The sequence below is a fragment of the Aaosphaeria arxii genome, assembly GCF_010015735.1.
Source record: "Aaosphaeria arxii CBS 175.79 unplaced genomic scaffold BU24scaffold_5, whole genome shotgun sequence".
NCBI lineage: Eukaryota > Fungi > Ascomycota > Dothideomycetes > Pleosporales > Aaosphaeria > Aaosphaeria arxii.
The window spans coordinates 2,906,188-2,927,327 of record NW_022983478.1 but is presented as its reverse complement, the minus strand read 5'-3'; the positions used below and the strand labels follow the sequence as shown (position 1 = coordinate 2,927,327).

Genomic DNA, 21,140 nt, shown 5'->3' with positions numbered 1-21,140 from the left:
AAAGAGATCGTGAGGCTACTAGTTGATAAGGAAGCGATCACACATGAGCGCGACGCAGAAACTCTCGATTGATATCACACCTACTATGCGTTTGAATTTTATTCCTCAATTAATTATAAACGTCTTGGTAGCTCTTATAGTTGAATAACTTACATTAAAATCTGCCCGGGAACAGCTGTATAATAGGTATATCTATAAGTCGTAGAGACTCTTTCTCGCCTTATATTTCCTTCGAAATTTTATCAGGGATGTTCAATCCGCCTGTCAAAAGATAAGCCTCAACTACAAGCTGGTACTCGATGTTATCCTAATCGTTGCCCGCTGCCATTCCATCACTTCTGGGGTCTACCCACGCCATATTGGTTTTGGTATTCTCTATTCCATTTCGCTTCTAATCATCTAGCTGGTGCTTGGTGTACGGAGTGGTTGCGAGGAACTTGGAAGTATGGGGGCGAGATGACTTGAGTTAGTTTTTGGGCTGGTAACTTAAGGTCCGTCCCTGCGTAACGAAAAACCCGCCATGCCGAAAAGGATTCAACAAATAGTCAGACCAGGTGTTCTTATTTAGCGGAGTTAGAATATAACTTAGATAGTTTAGTAGAATAGTAGCTCTGCATATACCGTAAGGGTTGACGTTGATGTTACAAGGCATATCGGTACCCTGACTATGCTGCTTCGAGCTTTAGCCTACTTAGAGCAAGAGCAGACTGTGCTGCTTTAGGATTTAGCACAGACATAGAAAAGGAAAAGGCTTAAGTAGAGGCAGAGCCTAGTAGTGTTCAGGGTTTGAAAGACGAATTCATTAATTAGTTACATGTTGGCACTAAAAGATAGAATGGCGTCAAGACCGTCGCTCGCACAGCAGTCTACTATTATTCACTATGCTCCGCCTCTTGTGTATGCTCTCTCAGGCCTGTTATCATCGAGGTGATCGTCGGCATCTCTGTCCTCTTCCCAACACCTCAACCACGTCCCCAGCCTCTTCGGAGGTCCCGGATGGAGAGGGTTAGCCGCGTGAAAATCACAGAGTTTGTACGGGCTATTCTTGAAGTTGGCTGCATCATACCAGACCGGATCGTCCTCATATCCAAGCCATTTGACACGATACTGTAGCCTCTTGCGGTTGACACGGGCGTCGAGAATATTCTCCACCTCATATTCGTCGTCTTCGTCCGCGTTACCACGCTTACGCTTCCGCTTATGTTTGCACGAATTGCTTGCAAGCTGGCGCGCGCTGCAATTATCGGTGGTGTCGCCGCTACTGGCATCGCTGTCGCTGTCGAGAGTATCGGCCCGGTAACTACTGTACTGCGCTGCTGAAACAGGTCCTTGGGCCGAAGGACGGTTGCGCCTGTTGCGGATGGTAGATGGCTTCCGTTGCCTTGCCGATTGTGGCACGTGCTTGGGGCGCTGTTTCGATGTCGTGTTTGGCGTTTGAATGTGTTTCGGAGTTGGCGAGGAGCGCTTCCGCTTCCGCCTGCGGGTCAACAACGCTGTGTGATTGCTGCTGTGGACATCGTCATCGGCATCGTTTCCACTGCTGCTGATGCTGCCGCTGATGCTACTGCTGCTACTACAGTTCATACTTTCGGCCGGAGGACGTCCGACTGGATATTGTTTGAAGGAACACACTTCCAATGGCGTTTGCTTACCTTCACTCTCCGTCTTCTCCTCTATGGGGCGCTGCGGCTGAGGTGTGGTGGCTTCTAAGAGAATGCACTGGGCGGACTCTAGAGTCGCCTGCTTGATGTCCATCGATGGGCTCGTTGGCGGCGTTGATGGGAGTTTCCAACGCGGGACAGTCTTCGCTCCATCAGCTGTCCCTGGAGTACTTGCATCGTTCGTACTTGTAGGGGACTCCCCACCACGATACTCCAGGGTCGAGATAGTGGGCACTTCAAACTGATCGGATATGTGCAAATGTGCATCATCTTCCTGCGGGTCGCCCTCGTCAGCGGCCTCAGAGTTCGACTGACTGTCTTGGATGACAACCGTATTTCCTAAGCAGCGTCAGGACATGTTGCATGTGTGAGCTGCTATCACGATAGGGTCTGGGCGCTTACCTCGACCGCTACCCTTAGAAGGAGCCAGCTGATACGGAGTCTCGTCTTTGGTATCTTCTCGAGACGTTGGCAGTGCGCCTCCCTACTCAGTCATTGGGGAAAAGCAGTCGTGACTAAGAACAACACCACTTTCTCCACCTTTGCTGCCGCTGATCTTGGAGTTGCCGTCTTCGTCGCCTGTGTTCGTGTTAGTCATCATACATTGCCACACCAAACACAGAATTGCTTCGTTGCCCGTGAGCGTGCCTACTTAAGTATGTCAGATCAACAAGCTTGACAACATCCTCTTCATACTCTGGCTCAGCGTTTAGTCCTGCCTCATCTTTGCTAAATGGGATCTTGGAGGGATTGCATTGGGAAGGCTTTTTTGGCTTCGGAGGCCCGTTGTAAGGTATGAATCGAAGAGGAGAGTGGGTAGGAACTACGCCAAAGGTATCTGAAAACATTGCCATTGCTCGTGGCTCGAAGGAGTCCTGGTTATGGTGATGGTGCGAGGAAGAGGAGGTGCAGAGATCTTAGATAGGTGAATGTTCTACACTTGGGTCTCTATATGTGCAAGTCTTTCGGAAAGCTCTAACAAGTTCGCATCCAGCGGTCAGCAGATAGCAGCCCGTACGAGACCGTAGTCGGAACACGCCAGCGCCAGCGAATGGATAGAATCCCAAGCTGGAGCCGAATCAGCTTCGCGCCATGTAACCATGTGAATCATGCAGCCATGAATGTTGGTGGTGATGCAGCCTTCGCATAAAGCCCCTTTTCTCTTCTGTGGAAAGGTGCGCGAATATCCCAGCAATCCTCGCCATAGAACTGAGGAATAGTGATGCCAGCTCCCAAGGGCTAAGTCGTGCTGCAGGGTACGCCTCCTCCTGTCCGCCAGAGCTCGCATATCAATCGTACGAACTTGGAGATGCCTTGAAACCTAAACCTGAGCTTAAGGCCCAATATGCTTCCAACATTAGGTGTTCGGCGGCGTGTACCAGACTTTGCAATGAGAATGGCGCCCAAATGAAACCCTACAGCACTCAAAGCCTGCTCTAGCCCTTTAGCCCCTTGATTGTGACGCTGGAATGCAACACTGCGGCCATGCCGACCGTCATGTGGACCCGGTTTTGCCACAATCTGAATAGACATTGCGATATGGGCGAGTAGATTCCTTGCTGGCCACCTCCCGGTTGTGCAGCTGTTCGTACCAAAACCGCGCCTCTCTGGTTTCGTTCTCCGGTAAAATAGGGCGCGCAGGTGACAATTGGACAGTCTAATGGCAACCAACTCCCTTAGGCCGTAGTCTCCGTACATTTAGTAAGCTTCCAGCTGAAATTGCACGGGATCAGCCCCACCCCTCCTCCCCAAGACACTGTCGAGGCGTCCAATGCAGCCGGGTTGCCGTTTCACTTGGTTGATGACGTGGCTGGCAGGGACAGGAGATTCTCCAGAACTTGGGGGTGCGGTACCGATTGTCAACTTCCAAAAGCGGAAAAATGAGAAAGGAAACCAGATGGGATAGTTGTAGTCCGGCGGGAAAAGGTTATCAGTGGTGGACTTCATGACACTGCTCAGCTACGGGGAAAGCGAGCGAACTTGAGCGGCTAGGATCCAACCTGGGTTAGGAGAGTCACTGGACATCGGAGGGGAGAGACTCGAATTGGGTCCACCAGAAGGGGTACGGCGAAAGTCATCTTCGGTCGACGAACAGGGGAAGAAAATGGAGACAATCGGGCAGTGCAGCAGTGGTATAACCGCCAGGTGGAGAGAAAATGCCTCAATGGGGGAATTCCGAACGACTAATGAGGAGGGAGCAAGGTGAGCGAGGTGGAGCGAGGGAAGGGACGATGAAGGGAGGAGCGTAGGCCGGCGAGGGCAGCGTGTTTTTATGTGATGATGTCGACGCACGGGCCAAACTAAAGCAGCAAGCAGCCAAGCAAGCATCCATCTCCTGCTTCGGAAGCTTGTTACGATACCAGAACCTATGAGGGCAGAGAAGGCATCAAGTACTTGGGACGGAAGTCGGAGATCGTGGCCAGAGGGCTCGATGACACCCAAGGACCAGTCACATGATCCAGCACCACGTGAACAAAGTGACCAAGGTGATCAAGGTCTTGGCAAAGGCCAAGAGGTTGAGCAGCTTGATCAAAGGCTAGGAAGGACGGATATATAAGATTGCCAGATTTCATATGTAGGAGTTCTTCGTAGTCAATAACAAATTGTATCTGATCTTTTGGAATTACCTTACCAGTACAATAGTAGCTTATCCCCCTGGATAAGTCAGAGTTATTATCTTGTCTTGATACTCGCTTTACCCTATAAAAACCTCTACGATATACCCCTCTTACCTTGTGTAGTAAGTCGAACCTATCGTTACAAAGCTGCTATTTCCTGATGCAGTTCCACTTACACCTGTATAACTATATATATATTATATAGGTTATTAGAATATACTAACTAATATAATTCCTAGTATTCTTTACTACTAGCTAGTTTATTTTTTAACTTTCTATCTCTTTAAGTATCTTGTTACGGATGAACCGAACAGTGACGATTCCGAGTGGCCGGAGGGCGACAGGGAATCCTACGAGGAGGACCTCTAAGAACAAGAGTACGCGGACAGGCTCTATGCCGACGAGGCAGATCATAACTTGGACACGTGACTTGGACACGTGACGGATTCGTGGATTCGTCCCACGAACCCAACGAATCCGCCAAGCGTGCTCATGTATATAAGCAGAATGTATCCCATAGATAGGTCCTCATCGTCAATCCACGATACAGTTCTCTGCATCCAGTTTCCTAACGGAAGATTACTTGTGGTATCTGTAACGGGGTCGTCTGAGTAGGGACTTAGACACGTGACCTCGAAGGGGTTCTGTTGAGTAATGAGGGCCGTAGGCTCGGTATCAATATACTGGTTGGGTTGAACGTCAATCAATCACTGTTGTGTAAATGTGTTGCCAAAGATATCACAAGTAATCTTCCGTTAGGAAACTGGATACAGAGAACTGTATCGTGGATTGACGATGAGGACCTATCTATGGAATACATTCTGCTTATATACATGAGTACGCTTGGCGGATTCGTTGGGTTCGTGGGACGAATCCACGAATCCGTCACGTGTCCAAGTCACGTGTCCAAGTTATGATCTGCCTCGTCGGCATAGAGCCTGTCCGCGTACTCTTGTTCTTAGAGGTCCTCCTCGTAGGATTCCCTGTCGCCCTCCGGCCACTCGGAATCGTCACTGTTCGGTTCATCCGTAACACCTTCTACCAATCTTAAGATTACCTTAAATTGTGGCTGCATATTGCAGCAGCACAGCCTCAACTCAGAAAGCTGTTTGTAACGAGGGGCGACTTACTACACAAGGTAAATCGGGTGATCGTAGAGTTCAGTAGATAAAAAGCGAAGTATCAAGACGGTAATAACTCTAACCTATCCCAAGGGATAAGCTACGTTTGTATTGACTAAGGTAATTCCAAAGGATCAAATACAATTTGTTATTGACTACGAAGAACTCCTACATATGAAATCTGGCAATCTTATATACCCGTCCTTCCTAGTCCTTTGATCAAGCTGCTCAAGATCTTGGCTTTTCACGATTTCGCCAAGGCTTGATCACCTTGATCACTCTGTCCCCGTGATGTTGGATCACGTGACCCGTCCTTGGGTGTCGTCAAGCCCTCTGGCCTTGACCTCCGACTTCCGTCCCAAGTACTTGATAGCTCCTTTGTCCTCATAGGTTCCGGCGTCGTAACACTGTTCCGTCTGCAGATCCCTATAGATACCAGTTTTACAAGTTTGCTTGCATCGTCTTTCACAGCACAGCCAAGATAGACCCCACCGCTATGAAACAAACAGTTCTATCTCAGACATGCTCCTTTCTTACGATGTCTTGCTGCATTGATTACTTAGGGCTTGTGACATTTTTTGTAAATCATGCGATATAATAAATGACTGTATTATACATAGGCATATTAAGAAAGAAAGAGTATAATCAAGTATACTCTTACAAGGCTGCTGTCAGTAGCTTTATCTGCCAGCGCTGTATTGCCTACGTTGCCTGCACGTTAACGTTCAAGAAGTAGTAACAAACGTATTTACAAGACGTTGAATGTAACAAAAATGCCTCCTAGCACCACGTTATGGACTGACTCACGTAGCAATACCACGTCTGCAAGAGATTGAAGTGACCCTTTGCATTCGTATCCCTAGGACAACTACCAAGAGTGTTATAGGGCTACGAGACAAATACTTGTGCAGCCCAGTATCTATAGTGCAGGTAGAAGGGTAGTGTAGAGAGCCAAGGGAGTAACGAGTTGCGCAGCAGCAGTAGCTGACGCTGCGCACTGCCTACGTAATGACAGAAGTACTACAGAACGGAAGATCAAGACTCCGTTATTCAAGGCATCCCTAAACCCTTATAGTACAAGCCTGATGTTACATGATGAAAACAAACTTAAGTTGATCTGCCTCTATGACTAAGCGGGTTCATCCTAGTTCCGTGACCCGTCCTGCAAGGGTCTACGGATGTACTTTGAAGCTCGAGAAAGTCTTCGGCGGATAGGCGCCGATAGAAAAGATCGGACCGAGCCCTCCCCTGCAACAATACGCAAGGTAGACATTGTGTTCAACGAAATGAATTCACAGGCAGTCAAGGACGAATTCCGGACCCCTTTATACCAAATAAACGGGTTGCGCAATCATCCCAACTACAAGGGGAAAAATATATAGTCTCAGAAAGGACCCTCATCCTATAGTTCATTATACCGTACCAAACATTTGCAATTTAACTCTACAGACATAATCTCATAACCTTATTTTTCACAATCAACACTTTCTTTTCTCCAAAATGGCTATGCAGAAGCATGCGACAGTGCTCATTGCTGGAGGCAGCGTCGCAGGCCTCGCCCTTGCAAATATGCTCGAACAAACCGGCATTGATTACCTGGTACTGGAAAAATATTCGAGAATTGCCCCAGATCTAGGCGCCAGCATCGGCATATTTCCAAATGGTTGTCGGATACTGGACCAACTGGGCTGCTATGAAGCTTTGATAGATCTAGTTGCAGGGAAAGGATGCTTCAACATTCTTGCTACGAAGAATTCGCAGGGAGAAACGATAGCGGATATCCCAGATGCTGCTGTGCATCTAAGAAAGCGCACCGGATATGAGCCGTTCTTCGTCGATCGACAGATGCTGATTCAGGCTCTTTACGACAACCTCAAAGACAAAACCAAGATTCACACCTCGAAAGGAGTCGCCAAAGTTGACCAACAAGATTCAGACGGTGTGCACGTCACAACCTTGGATAGAGATAAATACTCAGGAGATATACTCGTTGGTGCTGATGGGATCCACAGCACCGTAAGGCGAGAAATGTGGAGGATAGCCGATCAAGAGCAGCCAGATCATTTCAATCAGCAGGAGCGCAACGAAGTGAAAACGGAGTACTGCTGCATTTTCGGAATATCTAGGCCAACAGACAATTTCCCCGACTTTGCCTCGCATACTATACAGGGCCAAGATCACTCGTACCTTCTTGGTAGTGGCCCAGGTCGTCGCATTTACTGGTTCCTGTTTAAAAAATTGGAGAAGATATCTAAGGGGCTTTACGATAAGATTCCGCGGTACACTGAGGCTGAGAGAGACGCTCTTGCGGCGGAACACGCTAATGATCGGTTGTCGCACTGTCTTTCCTTCGGCGACTTGTACAATTCACGCACGTCGGCTACACTTCAGGCATTACCGGAGGTGGTGTTTTCCAAATGGCACTACGGGCGTATCATTACTATTGGAGACGCAGCGCACAAGGTAAGGAGGGGCTGAATGATAGATGTTCTACTTTTGACACAAAAAGCAGACTAACAATAATTTACAGTTCAACCCCATCGGTGGCCAGGGCGGAAACAGTGCCATAGAAGACGCAGCAGTCCTCGTAAACAAGCTCTACGCAGCAGTCAATCTCAACGGAGAACAGAAAATACTCAGACCGACCGCAAATATAATTGAAACAATTTTCAAAGACATGCAAAACCAAAGACACGGGCGGGCCTCTTCTCTGATGGATACATCGCACAACTTGCAAAGCATCCAAGCCATGGACAGTTTCGTATCCAAGATCATCGCGAAATACATCATGCCAAGGTCTGAACCAATCATGGTTATCAACATGCTTTGCGAAGGGTCAATACCAGCAGCGAGACTGGACATGATTGATCTTCCAGCAAGACAACACATAGAGCCATTTTTCGACGAACTTCCTGCACGACCTCTGGATAACAAGATTGCAAAAGCAGCACCGTATGCAGCGTGTGGAGTCTTTGCCATCCTGGCTTATGTTGCAAAGGTTTTCATGAAGCTACCAGACTCTGATTTGCCCACGACGTTTCTCGGGGAGATGCCGAAAACACAATATACAGGGATTCCAGGATTTGATGCCATTCTCACGATGATTGTTCTCTCATTTTCAGATTCTGTCGGTTGGATAGATCCTGGTCACACGCTCCAGTTTTTGTATCTACTTTCCTTTGTCACTCCTTTACTTTTAATCTGGTATATCGAAGGATATCGGGCCGGTTCTCGAGGATCGCTCATCTCCTGGTCAGTACCTCTCTTCTCATTTCGGCAGTCAATCACTCAAGTAACATGACACAGGCCCACATTCTTCGGACTCGCCATGCACATTGGAGGCATTGGAGTCGTCGCGCCTCTCTACTTCCTCTTCGCCGTCTGGGCCATGAGCGGCTCGGAGTACAGGACCTGCGTGGGGCGCCATATCCCCGAATCCATCGCCAAAGCCATTTTCCCAGCAACTTACCTTGGCTACGTCACTCCTACTCTTTTCATGTTCTTCCCTCTTTTCATGAAATCGTATCTCCAGGAGTTAATTGCTCTGTGGCCATTCGTAGAGATACTTGTTGGAGTCCTCGTCATCCTTTTGTCCAAGGCTGCTTCTCAGACGGCACAAAAGCCCTCAAGCTCCTCTTCCGCCTCTACCTACGAGGAATATTCATTCCGCTACGCACTTCATCTCCTTAAAGCCTACAAAAGAACTTTCCTATTCTCAATTGCTTACCACATCCTCTCCTTGTCCTTCCTTTTCCTTTCAACAAACCCCTCCCTTTCCTTCGCACGTTTATTCTTCCCAACGATCAACTTACCCGAGCAGTCTCCCTCTTCCAACGAAGCGCAAATGTTCACTTTTTTAAAGTACGACTTCTTCTTCGCTGCTATTGCAACCATTCTTTACGGCCTTTATAGTGTCTTCGATCTCCGTGTTAAGGGGCAGGTGAACTCTCAAGATGCAGTTCGCGCAGGATTTGTGTTCCTTGGATCGACGTTTCTAATTGGGCCTGGTGCAGCTTTTGTAGGGCTGTGGTGGTGGAGGGAGGCTAGGGGGTTGAAGAGTCTGAGAGGTTAGGGAATTATGTAGAGAGTAAAAAACATTTAACTTTCTTGAGCTTAAAGAGCATTCCCTTTGTATAGACTACAAGGTTTTACATCCTCGACTTACTATCTTATCTAGTACTAATACTTAATTATCTAATTAATTAATAAAAGTAATTAACTGTTACAAGGCCTACTTAATTATAGCTAAACCCTGACTTCTTCCTCCCTTTAGTTTCCTTGTCTTAGTAACTGTTACAGTATCTCTATAATCAGGGCTGTTCTATTTCCGGTACAGAGTCAGCACCTTCTTCCAGATTGTTGCAGGTTGAGAATCGGTAGCAGTACTGCTTTGTCTGAGCTCATCTGGAATATCAACAACCTCGCCATCAAGACCTTTGTTATTGGCAGCATTCTGTTGCTTGCCGAGATAGTAGTTAGGCATAAACAATGAAGCAATAAGAGGGACGCAAGACAAGCAGATAGAGGCAACAGTAATGTGCCCATTAACAATAGCGTAGGCCCGGATAGATCCCTGACGAATAGGGTCCGCAAGCTCATATGTTTTGAGCGTCTTAATGCTACCATAGATCTTAGCAATAATCTTGGTAGAAACATCGGGCATCTCTTTATGCATCTGGTCGACCATTTGTTCTGTCCAGATGCTGGTAGCAATAGCGCTGCCGACGCTAGATCCCAAGGTAGACCATAAGGTAATGATAGAGATGAGCGAGGCGACATCGGAATGGGGAACGGATGCTTGCACGCCGACACGGGCGCCCACAACATTCAAGGATGAAAGACAGAAGATAAGCTGCGCCGCTACGAGACGGGCCGTATCCTGCGTCATTTTACCACTCGGTTGGACCAGAATGCCGTATCCGAGAATTTTGGCTGCAGCGCCAAATATCATGAGACTCTTGTAGCGATGTGTAGAACGGTGAATCAGCCCTACAACTGGACCGACCAAGCACAGACCCATAGTAGTGATACCCAGAAAGATTGTCCATTGGTAGGTAGTCCACTCCTTGATAATGAGTATGTAAGATGAGAAATATGTGTTACGGATGGATGAGGCCATTTGATTGAACGTATGGATGATAACTCCAGCGATAAATGCGCGATTCTGGAGAATCCGCTTCGTCATAAGAGGTTTAGGGGCGAGGAATGCCTCGAAGAGAATGAACAAAACCAGGATGACGAAACCGAGGACAATCATAGCAATCATACTGGGATTAGTCCATCCACCCCGAGCGCTCTTAGCTAAGGTTATAGGCAAGAGGATGAGGGAGAAGGCGAATCCAAGCAGAATAAGGCCAACAATGTCGATATCGATCAAAGCACGGTAAGCAAGTTTGGCCCAATATCCTAAGCCTTTGGATGTTGTCTCCGAAATGCCTGTCCGAACATCCTTGGAATCAGCTATAGTGACCATACCCGCCTTTTCTCCACGTCGCTGCATCGTATAGAGTGTAAGAATAGCAGGGATGAGGAGTACCGGAACGAGAATGGCGAACATTCCCAGTCCCCATCGCCAGTTTTCGTAGAAGCCATCAGCAATAAAGCCGTTGAGGGGTACCGTCACCACGAAGGGCAGGGACAGGGAAGCACCGAAGAACCCTCGCCATTCAAGAGGGGTCAAATCTGCAACAATGATGTCGCTCAGAAGATCGAGACCCGACTTGCCAACTGATGTAAAGCAAATTCCGACAGTATATGTCGTGAAGTTGTTGGCACTAGCTGCGACGGCAAAGCCAACAGCATAGAAGGCGAGGATTATGACGTAGGTTGTAGGTCGAGAGGTTATATCTGCCAACTTTCCTATAAATGGCTTGCTGATGGCACGGATAATTTGAGCAGCTGTGTTGACGGTACCGAGTTGACTGTGGACCTTAAAAGTTGAGGCAGCCAATGTTCCAAAGATCGCGGTAGTGATTCCCATGTCAAGGGCATACGCAAACATTGTGAGGCCGATAGAAACACCAAGCAGCCAAAGTAACATCTTGCCCTTCTTGCCAGACTGGTAGAGTACCTTATTGAAGGCTTCGACACGGCTTACACCAATCTCCTTGCGATTGTCGTCAATGGATGAGACAGGTTCATTCTTCTCCAGCGGCTCGAACCATTGATGGGACTCGGTGTCGTGGGTAGAAGTCGTATGGGGTTCAGGCCCTTTGGGCTGTTCGCTGACCGTAGGTGCTGCCATGTTTGACAAAGCTGTATCGAGCCGTTGGCGGCTCTATAATGAGATTTTGACAAAAGAAAGAAGAACGAACATAGGACTAAAAAATTGGAGATAATGGTACTAGCACAAGATTAAATAGAGGACCGAAAATCCTTAAAAAGGTTGTCCCATACCTCGCGTTCTAAATTTCAATAATTAATACCGCCAGTTATTTAATCAGATCGTTCCTATGCCTGGCTAGTTGCCTAAGCCAAGACCTTGAACAGTTGTCTAATCAGATGATCATCTGTTCTGCTTCGGGAAATACGAAACAGGAATACACAAGGCTCCGGGCCCTCGTTCTACGGGGCACTTTAAAGAATATGTCAAAATGGAACAGAGCAGTAATGGACTCAATATGGAATTCCATGACTGCTTAGAATGTTGCTATACATGCTGAAATCCAGTAACGATTCTATCATGTAACTCAAGTCATGACTGCGTTTTTCTGTGAAAGGGAAATTCCCGTTAGGCCCACTGCCGCATGCTTCAAGCTCACAAGGCCTACCAAGCCAAGACCTGGGTTTTCCCTGTAAAGTGGGGATTATCCCGTCCTTGGCGCGATAATGCCGATACCTCCTTTCTCGGGTATGGTACGAGGTAGTATTTCCAAAATGCCTGGTGGCATTGGGCATTTTCAAGGTTACGTGCAAACCTCAGTCTCCAGCTAATCATTGTAGGCTCGGAATTCAGAAAGGATCCGCCTGAATTCACCAAAGTGGCAAATGTGCCTACAATATTTACTCTTAGTCCCATCCTACAACAGTATAAGTACAGGCATGCGCCAAAAGCAGGCGCGGTAAATGAATTGCATAAAGTATTAGTTTTGTCACCTCCGATAGTAGATAGCAGTGCAGATAGCACTAGACTACTGTATTCCTCCATGCCATTCTTGATAATTGTGTAATAACAAAGCTTTACGATTACAGCTAGAATAACGGGCACTTTAAAGTGAGCGCTTAGCGCAGCATTCTCGCGCGCAATTATACGTTCGTAGCAACAATAAGACAGCAAGGTAGTGTGCAGTAACTACATTAATCTTGGTGAGACAGCCAGAATTGCTTCTTTAATATCTTTAATATGTGCGCCGGGGGAGAGCTTGTTGTTGTAATGGAAGCAGACTAAATCCCGAACAGAAATGACGGAAAAGAGATAGGGCAGAAATTATCCGTGCAGGGAGGATGGATGGTGGAGAGGAACCAGAAACTTATTACTCTCTTGTGGGTTATACAGGAACAAGTCCGACCAGAGTTCCGTTCTTACTTTGGAATGACATACGCATTTTCTCTTTCCATTCCACTTCATTATCCCGGTTCTCTAACAATTTGAACTCCTGCAAGATTCTTACGGTAGTATAGGCAGCCTCTACGAAAACAAGTCTAATCCCAGGACAATGTCGGGGCCCTCCACCGAAGGGCAGATATTCCCACGTCGGCCGAATCACTTCCCATCGCTCAGGAAAGAACTCTTCCGCATTCGTACCCCACAAATCGGGATCTCGCATCATCGCACGGTAATCCGACTCGATAATATCGCCCTTCTTGACGAACAAACGTTCACTGCCAGTGGAACCTCCACCACAAGGCAGAATGACATCCTGGTACCGTGATTTAGTCAAGGATTTTTGAATATTTTGGTAACTGACCTTAAGGCAAACTCTTTGATTACCAGTAATAATAGGAGTAAGACGGTGACCTGGACAGGGTAAGTTACAACAACTATTGTTCAGTTCTTCGCAAGCTTACTCTCTTGAAATACATGCTTTAGATATTTACAGGAATTCAACAGCTCATACGTAATGGGTTGGTGGCTATTACGCATTACCTCTTCGCGTAGCTTATGCCAAACCTTTGGATGTCTTGCAAGGTGGAAGAAGACGTTGCTAAGCGCGATTGCAGCCCCATCATGAGCAGGACTGAATACACTGAGTATAAGTGATCGTAAAGTATATCGATCTGTTGTAGCCTTGACTGCTTCATCGACGAGTCGTAAACGGTTTTTCTCTGTTCGCCGCTCTGACCCATCCTTGACTCTTTCTATGGCTTCCTCCACGCGTGCTTCACAGAAGTCGGTAACTTGCTTACACGATTGTAACCATTGCGCGTCACGGTGAAGAAACTTCAAACGACCAAGCATCATGCGAATCCCGGTTCCGCGTTGCGCATATTCGAATGATTCCATGAATGCAACGTCTGGGTGTTCCAACGCCATCAATGATCGACCAAAGATGAATTCACTCGAGGTATCGAGGACCTATTTCAACATTGATCAGTGACCCATGCAAGGACTGTTGGTTCTACTCACTAAGCGCTTGAATAAAGGCATTAGATCAAATGTAGTGCCATCGCGAGGTAGCAATTCCATAAATTTCTCTACGTGAAAGGCTAGCCTCTCTATGTTTGCCGTATGTACGATGTCAAAACTGGACCGAATGAAGCTGCGTACCGCAGACCATTTTTCGCCGTCGGTGACCACAATTCCATTTCCCCAGAGATTCTCAGCCAAATGATATCGAATAGGCTCGATGCCAAAGCTTTTGAAGTAGATTGACTGGTAGTTCTTTGCTACCTCTGGATCAATAGTATGATACACAGTCGTTCCAAAAGAATGACTTTTCCATGTTTTACTCTTGAATTGTATGAAACGCGCCGTGCTCCTGTCTAGATACTCACCCGAACTGAAAGCTTGGATTGTGAGGATGAATAAGTCAATCCCCCATATCGGGTCTTTGTGGGGATAGCTCGGCGGATCTCTACATCCACTCGAGTTCTTGCGATGATTGTAATGCATGCAGTGCAAAACCTTCAAAAGTATGAAAGAAAGAAAGGGCACAGTTACGAATTGGAGATAAAAATTCATTTTGATGTCGCAACAAGCCGTTCTAGGATCAATTCTGTATAGGGAATGCGTGATTCTAGGAAAATGGATGGTGGATTATTGCCGGTAAAGAAGGCAACCGCTGTGCCACGATGCTACAGGAAAAATTAACTTAGCGCAAATGAACTCCGCTATTGCCAATATAGGTTTTATGCATCATGCATATGCACTGGAACTCCGTTCCGCTGACACACATATGCAGTCCTTGGTGTTCTATAGTGCAGTCTTGCGTGTTATCGAGCAGCAGAAATCACAACTACGTCATTTAGTCGACGATCTTTACTGGAATATGTGCAAATTCAAATATTAAAATAAACTCAGCCCAATGAGGAACATAAAATAGTAATACACTTTTAGACTGGACTATCGGAATACGTAATGCTTTCATACATGCCCGTAAGGGACGACGCAAGAATCACTATGTAGACACGGATCCACCGACCTGACATAGGTTCTGTGTATCCAATCTATCCCGTTTACTTCAATCCGCAGGCGTCGTATGTAATTCTGCGCTGTACTTTCTCCGATCCAGGCTTTGAAGGCTTGAGTTGTTGCTCTTTTTGCTCTCGGTACGACGAGCGAACGATACGATTGATGTAATAGAATCGAAGTTGATACGATTGCGGACCTTTTGCAACATTGAATCCAGCGATGATGTCTTTATGTACCCCTAAAAATGGGCATGCAACTTGCTAATAACGCTACGGTCGCTTCAAGATAATTCTAGAATAAAAAGGTCGTGATAAGTACTGCTAACATTATCTGTAGGCACTGTGAGTGTTTTAGACGCAGGTATATTACAGTCAACATCCAGATCAGGGTTAAAGTTCTCTGAATGGGTCAGTTTTCGACAATGATGGTAAAGGTGCTCGTACATACGTTTCGCTTGCCAGACAACCCAAATCATGCGTATACATGATGCCACAACGGCAAAACCCCCAAGGGCAAAGACACCAGTAACAGCAATTTTCTGAGATGTCGGCATCTGAAGTTCCCAGACCTAGACCAGATTGTCAGGCATCATCGCTCGGGGGCACGATGGCATCGATCAATATCTCGACTTACTACGGGGACAGGAAGTATTAGTATAATTGTGTCGCATACGAAGTCGGATATGGCCAAGGCCATAAGAATGGTATTGAAATCACCACAAAGCGTCATGATGTTCATAGCGTTCGTCCACCATATGCTGAAATTGATGCCGCAAGCGAACAGATATCGCAGGAAGAATGCTATCGTCCACATTGTAACAATCGCAGCACTGCAGGTGCTATCTTCCTTCTCCTCAGAAAGGCATTAGTAACCTAAGATTCTTAGAACACGCAACGTTTGGCTTCAATAGTTCCTGTAGGAATAGGTACTAAATTGAAAAAAATGAGGAAACTAATATCAACTTTGCAGTATATCTTTGGAGATGCTTACCAGCTTGAGGGCAATTATCGGTATCTGCTATATCTTCTGAGTAAATCATCAGTAGAGGCTACGAGTACATAGTTACGTACCGAACTTACGATCTCCAAGTATTGGAACTCCCAACACAGAAGCAGCGTGAGCAATGAGAATAGTATACATGAAGATTTGCATATACATTGTAAGATCAATGGTATGTAGAGAATTGATAAAGATAAAGCGCAAGGTACAGACAATGCTGGTAGTACAAGAGTTTATTTCGAAGACTTTGGTATGCTTTAATTGCAGTTGCCCTATCATACTTATACTTGCTTTATCATATCAATCGGGTTCGTTGTTTCATGCAGTTCACTGGATAGCTTGAAGCAGCAACTTCTCTTTGTACAGCGTAATCGGACCAACAAGGCACAAGATACGGAGTTGGACGTGAAAGAAGGCAAAATTGTCCCGCTGGTCCCGGAACATGATATTATCCCAGGGTTAGGGACTAAGTAGCTTTAAATCAGATGACAGCAACAGTAACGATCCATGGCAGTTTATTATTGCTTCCTCGAATTGGCTTCTACAGACCCCAGTATTTTGCCGGACTTCGAATATTACTGTACTACTTCAAGTAGACTTGACTTTGTCTGTGCCGCAATGTAGAACATTAGCCTATTCGTAAAGCACCCAGGAGGCATCCGTTGATGTCATATTGGCCTCTGGAAAGGGTATGATCGGTGCTTGAACCATGATGGCATGCCAGGTTGAGAAGGATCTCGGGCGATGGACTAGCTGATTGTCCGAACCCTGCTTTTCAAATCCTCAGTATTATAGCGTTGATAATATGCAACATGGGAATTCGTCTGAACGCACATACAAAAGAAGATACTCACGAAGGGTTCATTTCAAAATCATGTGTGGACATTTTTCATGGAACACATGCCACTTGGTATCTCAGTATGCGATCACAGTACTACCTCGTCGATGATGTGACAGAGTGTCATCGCACCTTACCGCACGATCGAGAGCGCCCTCAGCTCATGAGACGAGTGACATTTCAATTGTATTTTGGCATCCTCCATGTTGTGATAATCGTTCTACTTTGCAGCGAACTATCCAGCGTTGTTGTAGTACAATCATCGTCTACAAGACCGTGGCGTAGGTTCATATATTATCATGACTTCTCGACGTATGCTGACTTGACCCAGAGCTATTTACCGTCGAGAGCATTGTCAGTAGTGAGCATTCTGTTGACCATGACAACTACACGAAATATTCTGGACCGCCCACACACGAAAACACAAAGGCTTGGGAGAATCTTATACCGCATAAGCATCACTATATTACATTCAGAAACTTTATGTATTCTTATTCAAAGATTTCAGCAACATTCTTCAGCCTCTCGGAGGATGAACTTCGTGCAAGTGGCGAATCACTGCACGACTCAGTACAACTTGCTGACGAAGATGGCTACTTGGCTGCTTTGGGGGTCTATCATGAGCTTCACTGCTTGCGCCAAGTGCGATTATATTTGTATCGCGATACATACTTTGGTAACTTAACTGAAGCGAACCTGGAATGGTTTTACTCTCACTTGGGTACATCTTACTGTCAACCTTTGCAATACAAACCCCCTACATACTTGCATTTGAGCAGACCATTGCATCGAAACGCTGCGTATTTCAATCATGTGTAACGCGGATCTCAGTCTATATACATTTTACTGGAAGGAACGGGAAGAAAATAGACCACACGCAAAGTCAAACTCGCAGCGGCAGTGTCTTAATTGGGCTCAGATAGAACAATGGAGCATAAGTCGACAAGTATCACTTTGGCCTCGGTTAGTCAGAAAGGGTGGCAACAAAGACAGGGTTCATTTGTAGACCGAGATTTGGTACTTCACGACTTGGGACCTACGTAGGCAAATCATCAGTCACTCAAAATATTCGTCCCAACTTCTGCAAACAGACCTTGGAGCTGAACCGATCGGCCTTACGCCTTATCTTAACTAGGAAGGTCCCTGCGTTGTACGTCAAATGCCAAGATCGACCTCTATGACTCACCTCGTGCTTACCTACTTGTATATCTATACCTCACTGTTCCGCATCTAAGATCAACAATAATAGCTTTCTAACATATCTGAAGGTATCGTATCGGAAGGTGAATTTTTTGACCTAGATTTAATTCTCAAAGATTTAACATACTTCAATATAAAATGGCTTCTATCACTACAATTGAAACAATAGACCTCCGTCCCCTACCAATTGTCGCACTCCCGTCACAAGGCTCGAAAGACACCCCTAGGCTTCCTTACAACTCTTCCGGACGTCGCGAGATAGACACCTCTGAAATCCCCCAAGAACATGTTTTGGTCAATAGTGGCCCGGAAAGGCGAGCCTTATCCAACTTTCAACTGGTTATGACGATCCTCCAACCATCGGTCATCAACTTCTTCGGAAGTTTTACATCAGGAATGCTGACAGTTGGTCTTCCGGTTATTGCATCATCTACGTCCCTCCCACGCTCACTATACCTCTGGCCGTCTTCAGTCTACAGTCTTACTTCTGGAGCTGGTCTTCTGATTGCTGGTTCGATGACCGATATCATTGGTGCGCGTCATATCGAGGTATGCGGCATCTTTCTTATTGGTATCTTTGTGATCGCATGTGGCTTCGCCAAAACTGGAGTTCAGCTCGTTGTGTTTCGCGCCTTCCAAGGCATAGCTTTGGCCCTGCATATTCCCGCCTCTGTCTCGATCATTGCAACTGCAGTGCCAGCTGGCAGAGCACGCAATATCGGCTTCGGTTGCTTAGGCCTGAGCCAGCCACTGGGGTTCTCGTTCGGAATGGTGGTCAGTGGCATCATGGTTGAGAGAATTGGATGGAGAACTGGCTTCTATCTATCAGGTGCTAGTATTCTGGGCGTTGCCGTCGCATCTTGGTTTACCCTGCCTAGGGCTACGGGCGGCACTGAATCTCCAGCACCGGGAACTTTGGTAAAAAAGCTTGTCAAAGAGATTGACTGGGTCGGGGGCACTATCGCCAGCGGCGGATTGGCGTTGTTATCCTATGTATTGGCGTAAGTGAGTCACGGCTATCGATCCTCTTGCGTTATGCCCCAACTTGTAGTAAAGGTCTAACGGAAAGTAAAGAATGGTAAGTGCCGATTTGTACGTTATTCGATCAGCGACGACTGCTTCCCTGCTTGCTGTCAGTATCGTGCTCCTTGTCGCATTCCCTCTCTGGATGCGACATCGGGAACGTAAAGGGCGAAGCGCACTCGTTCCAAATTCTTTATGGAAGAATTTGCCATTCGCGAGCATCTGTATGCTCGTCGCCCTGGCTTATGGCGCAATGAATACCATGGAAATATTCTGCAGCTTGTAGTAAGTATTGCGCCTCCCAAAACCTGCAGCAGGTCGCTCACCTAGGTGTAGTTTTCAAGAAGTACAGCATCAATCGATGCTCATCACCTCCCTTTATCTCCTCCCTAATCTCTTGATTGGCGTTTGTATCAATCTGAGCGTCGGCATCTTCGTCGATAGGCTACCTGCAGGCTGGCTCGTAATAGGGTCAACACTACTGGCTGCTCTGGCGCCTCTCATGATGGCATTGGTCAATCCTGAGTGGAAGTACTACTACGTCGAGCTCTGGGCGCAGATGCTTGCTGCCCTCAGCCCGAATGTACTCTACACAGTAGGCCTCATCATTATGAGTGATAACTTCCCCGAGCAGACCACAGGTCTTGCAGGCGCTGTATTTAGTACAGTCTCGCAATTTGGAACAAGCCTGTCTGTAGGAGTATGCCAGGTAGTGTCTCTACGAGTCATGGGGTCGAGCCGCAAAACCAGCGGTAATGCCGGCAGTGAGACTTCGGAGGTTCCAGGCGACATATTAAATGGGTACCGGGCTAGTTTCTGGACAATGTTTGCTTCAATGATGTGTTGTATTGTCATAGCTATTGTAGGCCTACGAAGAACTGGAAAGGTAGGGTTGAAGAAGGACTAAAGCTACGGAAGAAGCCCACTTTTGGAGAACCATGTAGGAAGGTTACCGAACACATTTCGGAATCTAGGAGATCAAGCTTACTGTTAGGTCAAATCTCTTAGGTTGCTATTGGGTTTAGACTTTCCCAGGGCCGGGTCCCAATTGACCTCATTTGGCCGTTCTTTTATTGCACCCCAGTACTCCAAGCTTATGATAAAAAGCCTTGACCGACTACGAGTCCTTGTCCTAGACTGTAATTCTGTGTTCTTGCTGAGCCTTTGCATTGCAATTTATACTCGCCAGTTAGTTTCCCATATACAGTACCAATCAAGTTGTACTTTTATACCTTCAAAATAGCCAACAATGAAAGCCTCAGCAGCCTCATGAAGAGCTTCGAGAGCCGAGCGCTGGACGTGCAGATCTTTCCACCTTTTCTCGATGACTTCGCGGACAAAGTACGAGAACTGACGCTTCCGAATGAGTAGCCCGGCAGCTTCGGGGCACCGTTTGATTGTTCCTGGAGCAACAGGTACAGGTCTTTAGTTGCAGACTATTGTTAAGGATGTCTTGACTCACTGTCTTTACTGTCTGCCCTGAAGCGTCTCTTTCGGCTGACATGGGCCGCCTTCTGGGTTTTTGGAGCGGCATCGCTTGCTTGATTCTTCGTGGCCCCCTTCCCTCTAGGCCGGGCTGGATTGTCTTGCTCGACGCGAGGCATCGCAAATAACTTGGAGTGACAGGCAGTTCAGCTTTTATCGTAGGTAGTTTGACGGTGGACTGTTGCAAGGTAGGTAGCACACACTACGAAAGGCGTTTGAAGGTTAGAAATTTAAGAAGTACGCGTTGGGTGATTTTGTTTGCGCGGTCTTGGCAAGGTAGTGAAGGTAAAAGTGAGGTAGAGCAAGAAGCGTGCATCGTTACAGCCCTCACCAACCTTTCCTACTCCTACCCGGTTTCCTGTCGCTTCTCCTATCTCGCCTATTCATGATAATAACAGTAGTACTAATGTATCAATATACACAGCACTATTCTTGCGCCATGTCTTGAATCTCAAATAACGAGGCGGATCTGCATGGAGCGGACATAGACTCTATCGATGAGCGGATGAGAACTCTTGTCGACACTACCATCGGAGCAGACAAGAATGTAGTCTACGACACGTGCGCAAGCTAAATCCAGACTGCAACCCGCGCCTAAGGAACTCCCCAGATAATTTACACCTA

The 21,140-nt window shown here is 46.8% G+C and overlaps 10 protein-coding genes across 10 annotated transcripts; 3 read left to right on the top strand and 7 right to left on the bottom strand.

The window, feature by feature from the left end:
* Window positions 1-2,620: 2,620 nt before the first annotated feature.
* On the bottom strand, window positions 2,621-3,489 carry BU24DRAFT_229453 (uncharacterized protein). The gene has a single exon (XM_033522154.1). It carries the CDS (start codon window positions 3,357-3,359, stop codon window positions 2,901-2,903), a length of 459 nt encoding a protein of 152 aa, XP_033383535.1. The 5' UTR covers window positions 3,360-3,489; the 3' UTR covers window positions 2,621-2,900.
* Window positions 3,490-4,049, bottom strand: BU24DRAFT_229440 (uncharacterized protein). Its single transcript, XM_033522153.1, has one exon. The coding sequence runs from the start codon at window positions 3,987-3,989 to the stop codon at window positions 3,621-3,623; it is 369 nt and encodes a 122-aa protein (XP_033383534.1). The 5' UTR covers window positions 3,990-4,049; the 3' UTR covers window positions 3,490-3,620.
* A 1,557-nt stretch (window positions 4,050-5,606) lies between these two features.
* On the bottom strand, window positions 5,607-6,673 carry BU24DRAFT_452048 (uncharacterized protein; the record flags this gene model as incomplete). The annotated part of the gene is made up of 5 exons (XM_033531163.1): window positions 5,607-5,894; window positions 5,938-6,005; window positions 6,208-6,268; window positions 6,399-6,461; window positions 6,585-6,673. 5 exons carry the CDS (start codon window positions 6,671-6,673, stop codon window positions 5,645-5,647), a joined length of 531 nt encoding a protein of 176 aa, XP_033383533.1. The 3' UTR covers window positions 5,607-5,644.
* Window positions 6,674-6,900: 227 nt separating this feature from the next.
* Window positions 6,901-9,472, top strand: BU24DRAFT_482790 (FAD/NAD(P)-binding domain-containing protein; the record flags this gene model as incomplete). Its single annotated transcript, XM_033533260.1, has 3 exons — window positions 6,901-7,863; window positions 7,931-8,652; window positions 8,707-9,472. 3 exons carry the CDS (start codon window positions 6,901-6,903, stop codon window positions 9,470-9,472), a joined length of 2,451 nt encoding a protein of 816 aa, XP_033383532.1.
* A 249-nt stretch (window positions 9,473-9,721) lies between these two features.
* On the bottom strand, window positions 9,722-11,657 carry BU24DRAFT_442257 (MFS general substrate transporter; the record flags this gene model as incomplete). The annotated part of the gene is made up of 1 exon (XM_033530513.1): window positions 9,722-11,657. The coding sequence occupies exon 1, from the start codon at window positions 11,642-11,644 to the stop codon at window positions 9,722-9,724; it is 1,923 nt and encodes a 640-aa protein (XP_033383531.1). The 5' UTR covers window positions 11,645-11,657.
* A 1,230-nt stretch (window positions 11,658-12,887) lies between these two features.
* BU24DRAFT_393520 (cytochrome P450) lies at window positions 12,888-14,544 on the bottom strand (the record flags this gene model as incomplete). Its single annotated transcript, XM_033525201.1, has 3 exons — window positions 13,967-14,544; window positions 13,487-13,915; window positions 12,888-13,259 (listed from the first exon to the last, which is right to left on the bottom strand). The coding sequence occupies exons 1-3, from the start codon at window positions 14,519-14,521 to the stop codon at window positions 12,888-12,890; spliced, it is 1,356 nt and encodes a 451-aa protein (XP_033383530.1). The 5' UTR covers window positions 14,522-14,544.
* Window positions 14,545-15,015: 471 nt separating this feature from the next.
* Window positions 15,016-16,129, bottom strand: BU24DRAFT_410859 (uncharacterized protein; the record flags this gene model as incomplete). The annotated part of the gene is made up of 5 exons (XM_033526014.1): window positions 15,016-15,209; window positions 15,419-15,539; window positions 15,605-15,771; window positions 15,962-15,997; window positions 16,051-16,129. 5 exons carry the CDS (start codon window positions 16,127-16,129, stop codon window positions 15,016-15,018), a joined length of 597 nt encoding a protein of 198 aa, XP_033383529.1.
* Window positions 16,130-17,159: 1,030 nt separating this feature from the next.
* On the top strand, window positions 17,160-17,874 carry BU24DRAFT_482779 (uncharacterized protein; the record flags this gene model as incomplete). The annotated part of the gene is made up of 2 exons (XM_033533259.1): window positions 17,160-17,529; window positions 17,588-17,874. Coding segments are annotated over 2 exons (597 nt in total), but the record flags the coding sequence as incomplete, so codon positions are not given.
* A 272-nt stretch (window positions 17,875-18,146) lies between these two features.
* Window positions 18,147-20,220, top strand: BU24DRAFT_393519 (MFS general substrate transporter; the record flags this gene model as incomplete). The annotated part of the gene is made up of 3 exons (XM_033525200.1): window positions 18,147-19,009; window positions 19,083-19,316; window positions 19,368-20,220. The coding sequence occupies 3 exons, from the start codon at window positions 18,147-18,149 to the stop codon at window positions 19,936-19,938; spliced, it is 1,668 nt and encodes a 555-aa protein (XP_033383527.1). The 3' UTR covers window positions 19,939-20,220.
* Window positions 20,208-20,635, bottom strand: BU24DRAFT_482776 (histone H3; the record flags this gene model as incomplete). Its single annotated transcript, XM_033533258.1, has 2 exons — window positions 20,208-20,434; window positions 20,494-20,635. The coding sequence occupies 2 exons, from the start codon at window positions 20,633-20,635 to the stop codon at window positions 20,208-20,210; spliced, it is 369 nt and encodes a 122-aa protein (XP_033383526.1).
* Between the last annotated feature and the right edge of the window lie 505 nt (window positions 20,636-21,140).

Excerpts from the sequence above, each read along its gene's own strand:
- BU24DRAFT_229453 (XM_033522154.1), bottom strand. The coding sequence starts at position 3,359 with ATGTACGGAGACTACGGCCTAAGGGAGTTGGTTGCCATTAGACTGTCC.
- BU24DRAFT_229440 (XM_033522153.1), bottom strand. The coding sequence starts at position 3,989 with ATGCTTGCTTGGCTGCTTGCTGCTTTAGTTTGGCCCGTGCGTCGACAT.